The sequence below is a fragment of the Pholis gunnellus genome (assembly GCF_910591455.1).
Source record: "Pholis gunnellus genome assembly, chromosome: 7".
Lineage (NCBI taxonomy): Eukaryota > Metazoa > Chordata > Actinopteri > Perciformes > Pholidae > Pholis > Pholis gunnellus.
Window position 1 is genome coordinate 21,094,665 of NC_136533.1, and position 12,695 is coordinate 21,107,359.

Here is a 12,695-nt window from a genome sequence, read left to right on the forward strand (position 1 = left end):
TGGGATTTGTAGTCGAGTGCTTGTGTCCTCCATTTCACTCCTGTAAGTAAGAAGTCAAATAACTTTAAAATGGAAAACAACAGATTTCTATAATATATACACTACCGTTCAAAAGTTTGGGGTCACTTAGAAATGTCCTTATTTCTCAAAGAAAAGCACCGTTTCTTTCAATGAAGATAACATTAAATTAATCAGAAATACACTCTATACATTGTTAATGTGGTTAATGACTATTCTAGGTGGAAACGTCTGGTTTTTAATGAAATATCTACATAGGTGTATAGAGGCCCATTTCCAGCAACTATCGCTCCAGTGTTCTAATGGTACATTGTGTTTGCTAATCACCTTAGAAGACTAATTGATGATTAGAAAACCCTTGAAAACAGTTATGGTGGTGAGAGAAGCTATAAAACTGGCCTTCCTTTGAGCTAGTTGAGTATCTGGAGCATCACATTTGTGGGTTGGATTATACTCTCAACATGGCCAGAAAAAGAGAACTTTCATGTGAAACTCACCAGTCTGTTCTTGTTCTTAGAAATGAAGCTATTCCATGCGAGAAATTGCGAAGAAACTGAATATTGACACGAAATTGTCTGGGTGACCCCAAACTTTTGAACGGTAGTGTAATAACTATAACATTTGAATAAGTATTCCTGTTCAGATTGAAATCTCTTTTGAGTCCCAGCAGTGTGAACAGTACAGTGACTGGCTCTCAGCTATTTTGGATATTAGAAAGTGTACAAATATGGAGGTAAGATTTCCAGAATTCTCCAAAACACAGCCTTGACGTACCAGCCAGCAACTGCCTATACTGGCACATCCAGCAGACACAGAGATATCATGACCATCCCATTGAAGATGCGTCTCCGCTCCCCTGATGAAGGTGACATGTCGTGGATCAAACACGTGTTCAGATTTGGTATGAACGAGCAGTGGGACTCAGCAATACAGGTCGTCAAGCCAAAACAATGACAGACAGAGGCAAATATGAACAGAGCTGCCAAATTGAGGAGTATGTTTCTCAGTGGGATGAGCAGTACTGACAACCCGTTCACTTCTACTGTCTGCGGTGAGAGTCTACAGCCATGCTAGCTGCTCTGTGAGGCCGTACCTTGGCTCAAGGGTGCTTTGGGCTGCATGCTAGAATCCTCACATTGCCAATGCTATAGCTTGTTGACTATGTTCACCATCATTGTTTTTTTCTTTGCTAATTAGCACTCAACACAAAGTTTAGCTGATTCAGGAATTCCCTTGTTTGGTCTTAAAGTATTTAGTCAGAAACCAAATGATTGGGCAAATTGAATATTTGACTTGGTAGCTGCAGTAAATAAAAGTTGGAGGATCACCAAAGTGATTACCAATCATCCAGATGTCTGTACCAATTTCTAAGGCAATCCAGTCTAAAGCTGTTGAGACATTTCACTCAAAACCTCAAAGGTCGTCCTCATGGTGGCACTACAGGAAAAGTCAGGCGGTCGCCAATTAGAATTCAGCCTCTGGGAAACGTTAATAATCCGGACACAGTTTTGTGCCAATCCATTTAGTAGATCTTTGGATCTTTCACAGGATAAGTGGAAACTCTGACCAGCTGTTGGTGCGAGATGAAAAGTCCGGGCATCGTTTAAGTCATTATTATTCATCGTCTGCATGGCGAAAACCATCACTTAAGAGGGCTTATATATCAAAAGAACTGAGCTTCACTTTGGTATTTTGTGTTATTCCAAGAATGTTACAGTGGACTCTCTGACACCAACCCACTTTCCCTTCCATTTGCTTTCAACATAAATCACACACATGTTGCTGTTTAACATGATCTCCTCTGGCTGTGTTTTTTTTTATGACTGACTGACTTGTTTAGATGTATGCAACCTTCTGTTTCAGCAGTATCCATGTGTCTGGGCAGCTGAGTTGTTGCAGCTGCTGGGAGCCTCCCCACCAGAAGGCTGTAGCTTGTGCACTTGTATTACCAGAGCAGGAAACGTTTCCCTCTGTAGGCTCACTGTGTATGTCTTGTGTATAAATCCACTGGTTTCAAGGTTTTCTGCAGAAACTGGACCCGTTAAACTTTCTGCAGGACTGACCCTAAAACGTGTGGTGTGGAGGGTGAAATAATACATTTGTTCTATTAAATGTATTTATTTTGTGTCACACATTTACTAACATGACTGAATATTACATTACAAAGATATCATAATTCATTTTTACCCATTTAATTGTAATATATATATATTTTACAGTAGCCAATACTGTTCCCACTTGGAATTTACACCTGCAGCAGATGACTCTGTTCAAAGTGCATTCGTGTCCTAATTTTACAGTTTAATGTCTCCATTGTTTTGCATAGAGGGAGCAGACAGACCATTTTCACTTACACACACACTTAAACGCCAGAAACTGAATTTTAGGTACCACTTCCAATACTCCTAGAGATGCAGACGGTCCCTGCATTCAGCTGTCGTGGCACATACACAAAGTTTGCTGAACTAAACCCGCGCGGTAAGAGCCGTAAATCAAACAAAAACAAACTTCACGTGTTTTAATGTTGTGAAACACATATGCAAGTTTTTTTTTTTCTCCGTTACAAACTAACAGCGCTGCATGACAGAAGCTACGGCGGTTAAAACTGTGATATATGTCTGTGTGTGAGCGCAGCTCCCTCCGTGTATTTCCGGGTGGCGCGAGGCTGCTCCGGTGCATCCCAGCTAGCATCAGTCGGTTCAGCCTCCCCTCCGCCATCCAGCCACAGCAACAGCTACCGGAGGCCGGGACGCCAAGCAGTTGTTGACCGAGACACATCTGTTATTGATGTCGTAAAGCTGAATCCGGGCAGCGGGAAGGAGTCATGGCGGCGTCGCTTCTCTCCGAGACCGACATCAGGCACCGGTCCATGGCGGAGGAGGATCCGAACGGGAACGAGCACGGGGCGGCTGCACGCAGCGCGGAGCCTCGCTGGGGACCGCAGCACGCCGGGGCCCGGCAGTTGGCACGGCTCTACTCTCCCGGTGAGGACGTGTTTTGTGGTCGTTTGTGTCACTGGTGTTGTCACTTGCGTTTGTCGGTAACGGGACTACGAAGGAGACATGGTGACGGTGGAGGCCGACACGCCACAGAGCGACATGATGTTAACGAGGATGATGGAGACAGTGCGGCTATAGGCTAGCTATTATTGATATGTAGGCTAATTTACGACCGGTCACTACAACCTTATTATGGCTGCGCATACGGCAATCTTTGTCATGTTGCCTGCTGTAAATGATTGCATTGAACAGTGTGGAGGCCTGTTGTTAACAGCTAAAAGCACCACATGTATCAGTCTGCAGCTTACTGATTAGCCTGTCCCTATTATATATTTGGTTATTGACGTCTAGACTGTGTCCACACTGTGTAATAACACTGAGAGAAATACAATGTTTTAAACACCTCTCTTAGTATTTGCCTTTTATTTAAGGTGGACCTCCTCAGGGAACTGTACCAAGGTGTCTCAATGATCTGGATCAGAGTCTGGCTTTAGACCCACTGAGACCTAAACACACTAAAAAGACCCGGAGACCGAGAGGTCAGGGCGAAGGCCATGAACTGCAACAGTTGTCTCCTGGCTGAGGACCTCGTTTCCTGTCATCTTGTACTGTTGTGTGTCTAATGAAGGCATAACAGGCCCCCAAAAAACAGTCTTTTTAATGTGTGTGTGTAGAGAGCTTTCCAGATAACTCGGGGCCCTTTGCTGAAGGTCTGTGAACACATTCTGGTGATGTAAACAAACATTTAACTGCGGCAGAAGATGTTACATAACTCGGTTGCTCAGTGGTTTGTGGGTAAATACGTGAGTTTGGTGTGTGTGTGGGTCAAAGCAAGTTTCCTTCACTGATACGCTCAAGCTCATCGCAGAGTGCTGCTCAGCCTGTAAGAGCTGTTGCGTAATGTCTTCTGTGTCTCTGGAGGCAGCCCTCTGAAGTATGAACATTTTTAAGATATTTGCATAGAGGTGCTAATAAACAATGCTTTTTTAGATGCACGATGGAAAATGTAGGATCTGGTGTTTTTGGACCCTAACTTAGAAGTCAGGATATCCCATGCTTGGCTGCATCCATTTTGATTATTCTCTGTTGAATATGTCTCCCCAGACTTTATGGAAGTACAATCATGACTTGCTCCACGTACCCCTTTGACATTTGGAAAGCAGATTGGGTCTGAAAGGCCAACCCCAGTCACGTGCACACATGTTTAAAATGCCCCTAGCACTACCTCAGGTAAAAGGCCTTTTACTCCTATAGGAGTCACAGGGAAGTTTTTCAGATGCAAGTGAAGTTGTTGCCCCCAGCTAGGAGAGAGAGAGAGAGAGAGAGAGAGACGCTCAGTCCCGGGACAAAATCAATGTCTGCGAACACAGTTTACAGCAGTAATCCTCAAATCCAGTCCTCGGGGGTCGGGAGTGTTGCTGGTTGTCTCCCCCCCCCCTGCTTGTTTAAATTCACCGGGCGTCCCAGTCCCAATAAGTGTCTGATTAGGCGTCTAGAATGAGAATGGCCAAACTAAGCAGCAGTCTGGACCCCGGAGACAACATTTCAGGAACAGGTTGGCAGGATTGCCCGCTGCCGTCGCAACTAAGTGTTGCCTCTGAGGTCATCATGTAGTGACGCGTGCATTGTGGTCGTTGTTAAGCAAATGTAGCTTCCAGGGGATATTGTCCCGTCAGCTACACCCCTCCCTAACCCTCTTCTGTCTTCACTTCAAACACATCTTTTTTTTTTGTCTCAGCCATAGTGGCTTCTATTCAGGAGTCCTCTGTAAAAATAAGAAGAAGCTGACGAACATTCATGTCTTTCTGTTCGCTCATGGTCTTCAGCATTTTAACTTCAGCATCCACGCTTCGTCAGAGCTCAACTCTGGCCTTTATTGACTGGCTGGGAGAGGGAAAGCAACATTTAACCGAGGAGATAAATTGAGCCGTTTTATCGCTGTAGGTTTCGGGGGAGGCAGCGAGCGCCTCGGCCCTCAGCAGATAAAACCTGCCCCACCAGTTGTGCATCAAGCTGGACTGTGCCGCTTTTTTGCCCGACCATCTGCCCTGTGTCTCACTTCACTGAGCATTTTAATTGCCTCTAGACGGACCACGTTGGCCACTTGTGTTAACGCTTCCGAAAATAGAAACGGCGATCGAGAGAAAAGAACGGTATTCACCAGGCCAGAGCCACGTTATCGTGAGGTTCACGTGAGGTCACGACATGTGTCACATGGTTTCCATCCGATGGCCTTACAGCACTTTGAGCGCCGCACTCGCTGAGCTGTAAAGGATCTTCTGATCGAGCTGGTGACTTAAGACTTTAAAGTAAAAAAACTAATTTCACATCCGTCTGCGTGCAGAACAAACCGCTCTCTTCAGTGGGAGCTGGTGGGACAGGTCGCCCTATTTTTAGAGTAAAGGAGTCGCCTTCGCCATTAATGGAATTGGATCTACTTTGTTATTCAGCGCTAGTACATTCGAGAGATAACCATCTCCACTCTGCTGTTTGGTCTATTCCACTGCCAGGCAACGCAAACATTACACATTCATGTAAACAGACAAGCTTTTGTACGTGCAGGTAGACACACAAACACACACACACACACACGATTGATTATTCAGCTTCATTAAAGTTGGATACGAGCTGATGACGGGGCGCGAGAGGGATGTTGGACCAGGACCAACTGTTTTTTTGTGTTCATTTCTTCACAGATCAGCATCAACCGATGAGCATTAGTAGCAGCAGTGTTAGGAGATGTGAACATCGAGTACCGACTCATCGGTTTGGCAGCAGTTTACCATCAGCCCAAGTTTAAGATGAAATAAATAACTCTAATATGAAACTTTTATAGCTCAATGCAATTACATCTGCCAAAACGATCACATGGGACATTAATAAACCTATAGTTATGTGTCCTGAAACGCTAATTCACATCACACATCTTTTTGTTATGACATATGAGAGCACGGTGAACACAGTAAATGAGAGGGATGCTGATGAGGACTTTGCTCGTGTTTGCTCTGCCAGCTTGTTGTTGTTGTGCAGCGCTGTGATTGGTGGATAAGAGGATCACGCATGGTCCCGACACTTTATCCGTGAGCGGGCCGACTCTGGGTAAAAATAGCCCGCACAAGGCAGTCGGGCGCAACACAGATTATTTTCTTTTGAGGCGAGGTTCTCACATATCTCCCTCTGAAACATCGGCCGGGCTTCTTCCTGTTTTTGTTGGGACCACCTTGTTGTAAGAAAAGGTGAATTCCCCTGTGAGAGGATCTGCGTGCGGCTGACTTTACTGCTGTTTGAGAAACGTTGAGGGCGTTTAGTGCCTCTTGATCCCTTTATGTCGACAACGCGTTCTAATGAAAAGAGCTTTGGTAGAAGAACCCAGCTGATGATGCCACCATCCATATATTTGGGGAATTTGAAAATGCCAGCTGGCTGTGGAGACGGACTGGGTTGTCCGGGGTTGGTGGTTTGATTCTCCAGCTCCTCCTGTGGGCATGTCAGAGCGTTCTTGAGCAAAACACTGAACTCCAAATTGCTCTCGAAGCGATGCGGTCCCCCGGTACATGAACATAAAGGTGTTTTTTTATTTTTTATTTGGATAAGCACGATATGGATGTGGTCAATTCTGCTGATTTTTTACATACAGCAACATTTTTAGATGACCATTCCTGCAGTTTCTCATCACCTATTGGCCATTATTAATGTGATGAACTGAAAATGATAATAATCAGTCGGGCTTGGCTCTATGTCGTTCTTTTAGTCATTATCATTGTAATTGAATGATCCTGAGTTTCCTGAAGTCGGGCAGAAATGTTTGCCATCGTCTCACTCTGTCCAGGATTCTGACTGAACAAGTTTAAATTCAATTCAAACGACACACGGACAGCGTGGATGGCGTTACCTTTACTGTGCCGTTGACACATTTGAAGTATTCCGAAGGCCGTGCTGCACAGGCTTCAGTGAGGGATACATGTTGCTCAGATGGGGATTAACAACATGGACAAAAAACAGTGTTTTAGTAGCATCTCACTTTTCTTTACTGCAAAATTAATAACGGCTCACTGTCAGACTTTTTTTGTCAGAACACAACGGGTTCTTTTGATGAAGGACAATGGCAGCTGTCCACCACAAAACAGTCAAATGTCGTATTAGATCAACTTTCTCAGTCGACTGTAAAAACCGCCGCGGGAGGCTTTTGGTTGCACCTCGTGGTCAGTTTCCATCCAGCTGTAATCATCAAGAACACGTGTTGTGCTGTGCATTTCTGTGTTCTTCACCAGGTAAATGTCCAAATGACTTATAAGCTTTCCCTCATTCCAGCCAAAGCGCACAGCGGGCCGCAAGTGGAAGACGTGCTCAGCGGCGCTAACAATGCCGCCGAGCCATTTTTACGGAAAACTTAAAAGCAGAAATGTTCCCCACATGCTGACAAGTGTCTGTTGAAGGAAAATAAACAGCAATAATTCAAAATGTCAAAGTGTCCATTTAAGGGAGCGCCACGCTGTTATGTGCTCAGTTGTTTGGGTCCGGTTCAACGCCGGTAGGAGGTAAATCTAAATAGCAGTTTGGCTTGTTAGACTTTGGAGAAGTTAGATGAGGCGTTGGCGATGCTCCACAGAGCCAAACATGTGCTCATTACAGCAAAGCTAGGACGGACAAACAGCTGGACGCATCTCCCTCTCCCTCTGTTTCTGTGTCTCTCTGACCGACTCGTTTCATCCCCTCCTCTCTCCTCCCATATGTCTGAAGTGTCACGGTCCACTGACCTCCCCTCTCTCCTCTCTCCTCTCTCTCTTTTCTCTCCTCTCTCCTCTCTCCCCTCTCCTCGTGTTCTCTGGCTTCTTCCTGTATATTGCGAGACATCCAAGTCTAGTCTCATGAGCGGCATGTACAGTGTGTTTGGTCTGTCTGTTAGTGTGTCGGCCTGTCTTTCATTGTGTGTGTGTGTGTGTGTGTGATCTCTAGTTACCCCGGAGGGTCTGTTGTCTGTAGGCGATCTAAAGAGTGATACTGATCCCGTTAATCACCTGTCAGGACGTCCTGCAGCACAGGATGGAAATGTCACAATTACCTCGGGTGAAAAAAAATAACCGCGATTCACGCTATTAAACGATCACGCCACACCAAATGCCGTTCTCAAGTTCAACACTTTTAGGCTTCTTTTAACGTTTCTTTAGATATTTATCCGTTACGTTTCCAAATATTCATCGAGTCAACTTTCACCCGAAATCCGCATGAACCCCTCTTCACATCGGCATAAATTAGATCCAAGTGAATTAAAGCACACAGGGCTTAAGGTACCATAGGACCAGTTGCACACAAGCAAAGTAGCATTTAAAAGGTTATGGTCTGGTGCTACCTTACCTGGTTGTTACCTTTTTAAGCTACAATGTTACCTTTACTAACCTCAGCTTAGATTGAACAGGACAATGGACTCAAGTTAAAAAAAACAACAGTTTGATTACAAGTCTGTGTCTGTCATTGTATTCACGTAAATATCAGTCTACACATTTTAAATATCTTTTTCTCAGACTTCACATAAAGTATATGTTTGGAAATATGTTTTTCATGAGTGAAACATTTCAACATACAAGCTTGTTTTTTTTTCTACAAGCTCTCACGTGTCGTATTCTGCATGTTCTCACATACACAACATATTTACCTCCTGTGTGCGAACCCCGGCAGCGTGTATCCAGCATGGACTGGTAGGCTTCACAGTTAGCTCTGTGTGCCCCTTGTTATGTGTGGAGGAATAACACGAGTCTCCAGCGGTGAAGAAATAGTCGACTTGATTTGCAAGAATTGTCATTTCCCCTCACAGAGAGGTCTGCGTGCTGCAGAGGGGGGACAGGTCTCAGCCCCTGAAATCTGAATTTATCTGTTGGAAGATGTGACGCTGTGATAACACTCACTTCTCACATGTGACAGCTGACACATTCACATTCACACACACACACACACACACACACACACACACACACACACACACACACACACACACACACACACGAGACCAGACTCCCTGAACTGCTGACCCCAGGGTCAGAAAGGTTGTGGGGTCAGAAAGCATTTTAGCATGTGTGTAAGTCACATGGGCTGCACTTGGCTTTGACCTTAGCGTGTGCGGTACGACCAGAGCGGGCCAGAGAATACTTTAGCACAGTCAGCAGAATCAATAGATTAATCTCCTCTGTTCAGTTCGTGTGTGTGTGTGAGAGAGTGTGTGTGTGTGTGCTTCACTGACCTGGTTTGCCCATTATTGAGGACTAGAGAGAAGAATGACACGTAGCCTACTTTTCCTCACACTGACTCTTTCTATGAACAGTGTTTCCTCAACACTCCGCTCTGCAGACGTCAGACACTTGGTTATTACCTACCTATCACACCGCCTTTTTTTTGGGGGGGGGGGGGGGGGGCTTTTGACATTTTTACCAGTTTGTGTCGCCGCAGTGGACCACCGGAGACCCCCAATATTCAGTTTCACTTTTCTTCTGCTAAATTCCTCAAGGTACGAGTGATTTGTCTTATTCCGGAGACAGAAGAAATGCACTGTTTTTATTTTAGCAAAGTTCCAATAAGTTCTCTGATGCGGATCATCCCCCGGGGTTCTTCCTTGAAGTTTCGGCGGATGCTGTTTCTGAAGTTTTGCTTTCATTTAGTTTGTGTTCAACCTTGGTGGCCGCTGCTGCTCATAGCAGTAATCCAGAGGATATGTGAGAGAAATACCCTCCAGGAAGTTCTACAATCTGGACCGTGATTAACCCCGAAAGAATATCCAGTATCTTTGCATCCTGCACACACACGGCAGTGGAGATGACATGACATAGCGCTCTTGCTTTCACACACACACACACACACACACACACAGGGACATGTGTGCATGTAAGCTCTCTATTGCTGTCTCTCTTTCCCTCAAGCTCTCCTACCTGCAGCGTGGCCACATCTCTTCATTTTCTATGTCACGTCCTCTCTATCTCTCCCTGCCTCCCTCTCTCTCTCCCTCCCCCCTGCAGCTGTCCCTCAGACCTCTTCAGGCTGCAGTATAGTTACCTCAAAAGTCCTCTCTTTCCTCCTGTGGTTAGTCGATTTAGACATCCAGATTCTTGCAAATGTCAGACACGTTGGAAATCAAGCTTAGAGGGTTGTTGTTTATCGGCTTCACAAATAACCGTAGCTCCGTGGTCCTTAGCCTCACTGTGGCTGTCTTTTCCTATAGTTTTAATGAATTAATACAGAGCTGAAAAACAAACACCTGCGCTATTCTTATGTAGGCCGCGATGAGCTGGCTCTTAAGCGAGTCCCTTTTCTTGTCCCAGTTGTGAATGTGCTTTTGTGTTATTTAGTTTCTACAGTAGTAAGTAACTAGCGAGGATTAACCAGCAACATGTCTAATCTCAGAAGCTTGTTTTCATGAACGGTGTGTCAGAACATTTGTCAACAAGTCTGAAGGCGCAGGTTGCTTTCAACGGAGAGACTTTGCCTTAAATAGAGGGACAGGATTCCGACTTTTGGCTCGTTATCCACACAAAGCACACAGACGCATACATGATGTGCACACGTATTCAGACACAGGCACCGACGCACTGTACACACACACACACACACACACACACACACACACACACACACACACACACACACACACACACACACACACACACACACACACACACACACACACACACAGTGCAGTTATGGCTTTAGGCGAGCCTTCTAGGCAGGCTTTTACTGTTGACCTTGACCAACGCAAGAGAGGAGCTCTCTCTGTGTGTGTGTGTGTGTGTGTGTGTGTGTGTAATTATCCTTATGAGGGCCGCAGATGAATACGGTGGTAGCAGAAAGCCCAGGAGATGAGGTGATGGCATACAGCACACACACTCGCACACAAAGGAACACACACGTGATGGGATCTGTCCATCCTTTTTTTTTTTTGTCTCCACAGGGGAGGGAGGCTGGAGCAGGGCCCACTTACACTGGCTCTCATGTGGGTTAAAGTGTGTGTGTGTGTGTGTGTGTGTGTGTGTGTGTGTTATTGTGTCTAGATGTATGCATCTGTTTGTCTACGTGTGTGTGTGTGCACCATTGTGTCGGTATGCCGTTATTGAATCTCATTTGCTACATTCCTCTCTTTGTTGCTGTTGAATCTACAGGGTAATGGATTTATTAAGTTTGTCTGGCAGGCTTGTGTGCGTGCACATCCACAGAAAGACATACATACTGTGTGTGTGTGTGTGTGTGTGTGTGTGTGTGTGTGTGTGTGTGTGTGTGTGTGTGTGTGTGTGTGTGTGTGTGTGTGTGTGTGTGTGTGTGTGTGGGTGTGTGTGTGTGTGTGTGTGTGTGTGTGTGTGCGCGTGCGCGCTTGTGTATCGTTTCGTCATCTGTGGAATGTGTACTCTGCGTTGATGTTGATTTTGTGTGTATGTGTGTGCCGATGAGTGTGTGTTTGCTTGCGTCCCTGTGTTGTGTACTATTATTGTGTGTGTGTGTGTGTGTGTGTGTCCCAGGTTCTGTGGTCCACTGAGATCAGATGAAAGGAAAGCGGCCTGTGACTGATCCACTCCTTCTGAACAGGGGAATTCAACCTCCCCCTCCCCCCCCCCCCCCCCTCTCTCTCTCCCTCACCCTCTTTGTGGCTCTCTACCTCTCTCTCTCTCTCTCTCACCCGATCTTCCCCTGTTACTGTCATTCTCTCTGTGTCTCTCTCCCTCGTCGCTCGCCGTCTCCCCCTCTTTAATTCTCGTTCTCTCTGAGCATGTGACCCACTTTTACCACCCACATTTCTCTCTCTCTCTCTCGCCCTTTCTCTCTCTCTCTCCCGAGTCCCATCTGAAGACAGCCTACCGAGAGCAAACCAGGGGGACGCAGAGAGAGAGAGAGAGACGGAGAACAAAAAGAGTAGCAGAGCCGTCTGCATTCTGTTCGTTCATACAATATCACCCTCTGTGAGTTAGCGCCTAATGTGTTAGCGATCTTTACACGAGTATGAATAAGTGTTGGCAAACACAGTTTATCTCGGGGACAAACTGTGTGACGGGGAGAAGAAAAGGCACAAAAGGCGCATGACTCGGTCTTTGAGCCGCTGTCAGGCTCGCTGCTCAGAGTGTGACACTTTTCCCGTCGTTGGTGTTTTGGTGTGTATTTACGTCCGGCTCATTTAGTTTTTACTTTGTGTTCATGTGTTCACTTGATTGGTCATAATAGAATCAAGAAGGATACTTTTCTCAAACTTCTATCCTTGTTGGTGGAGATTTGCAGATTAGCGTTTGGCCTCCTTTTATAAAAGGATGAGTCATTCAATGTCATTATTTATAAAAGCATGCGTGGGACAAGTTTGAAATGTGTGTGCAGTTACTGCCAGCAGCAGAAAAAAGAAAAGTGAAGACGGAAAACATCACAAACGACAAGACTAACTCCAAACCGCCTGCTTTCTGTTGTCCTTCAGTACACACTGCCGCTGCCTTTTCAAAGTACGTATACTGTTGCATGCCGTGTGCATTCGATCAGGGGTGTTGGGGAAGTTTCCCAGAATGCACCACGGCATACGCAGATACGTTCTTACGTTGCTCCTGGCGTTATTGTGTTTCACACTGTTCTACGGTGTTTCCTCTACTTCCACACTTCACGGTTGCAGTACATGTGGTCACCACACGGGCACGCGTCTCATCAGCACATTGAAGCACAGTGTGA

At 45.7% G+C, this 12,695-nt stretch overlaps 1 protein-coding gene across 1 annotated transcript in view; it reads left to right on the forward strand.

Annotated features, from left to right (window-relative positions):
* Positions 1 to 2,749: 2,749 nt before the first annotated feature.
* LOC306699197 (plasmanylethanolamine desaturase 1) overlaps positions 2,750 to 12,695 on the forward strand; it is a 28,681-nt gene continuing 18,735 nt past the window's right edge. The window contains exon 1 of the mRNA XM_079163728.1: positions 2,750 to 3,002. Within this exon, the coding sequence (XP_079019854.1) occupies positions 2,843 to 3,002 (160 nt within the window). The 5' untranslated portion in view covers positions 2,750 to 2,842. The remainder of the gene's footprint in view (positions 3,003 to 12,695) is intronic.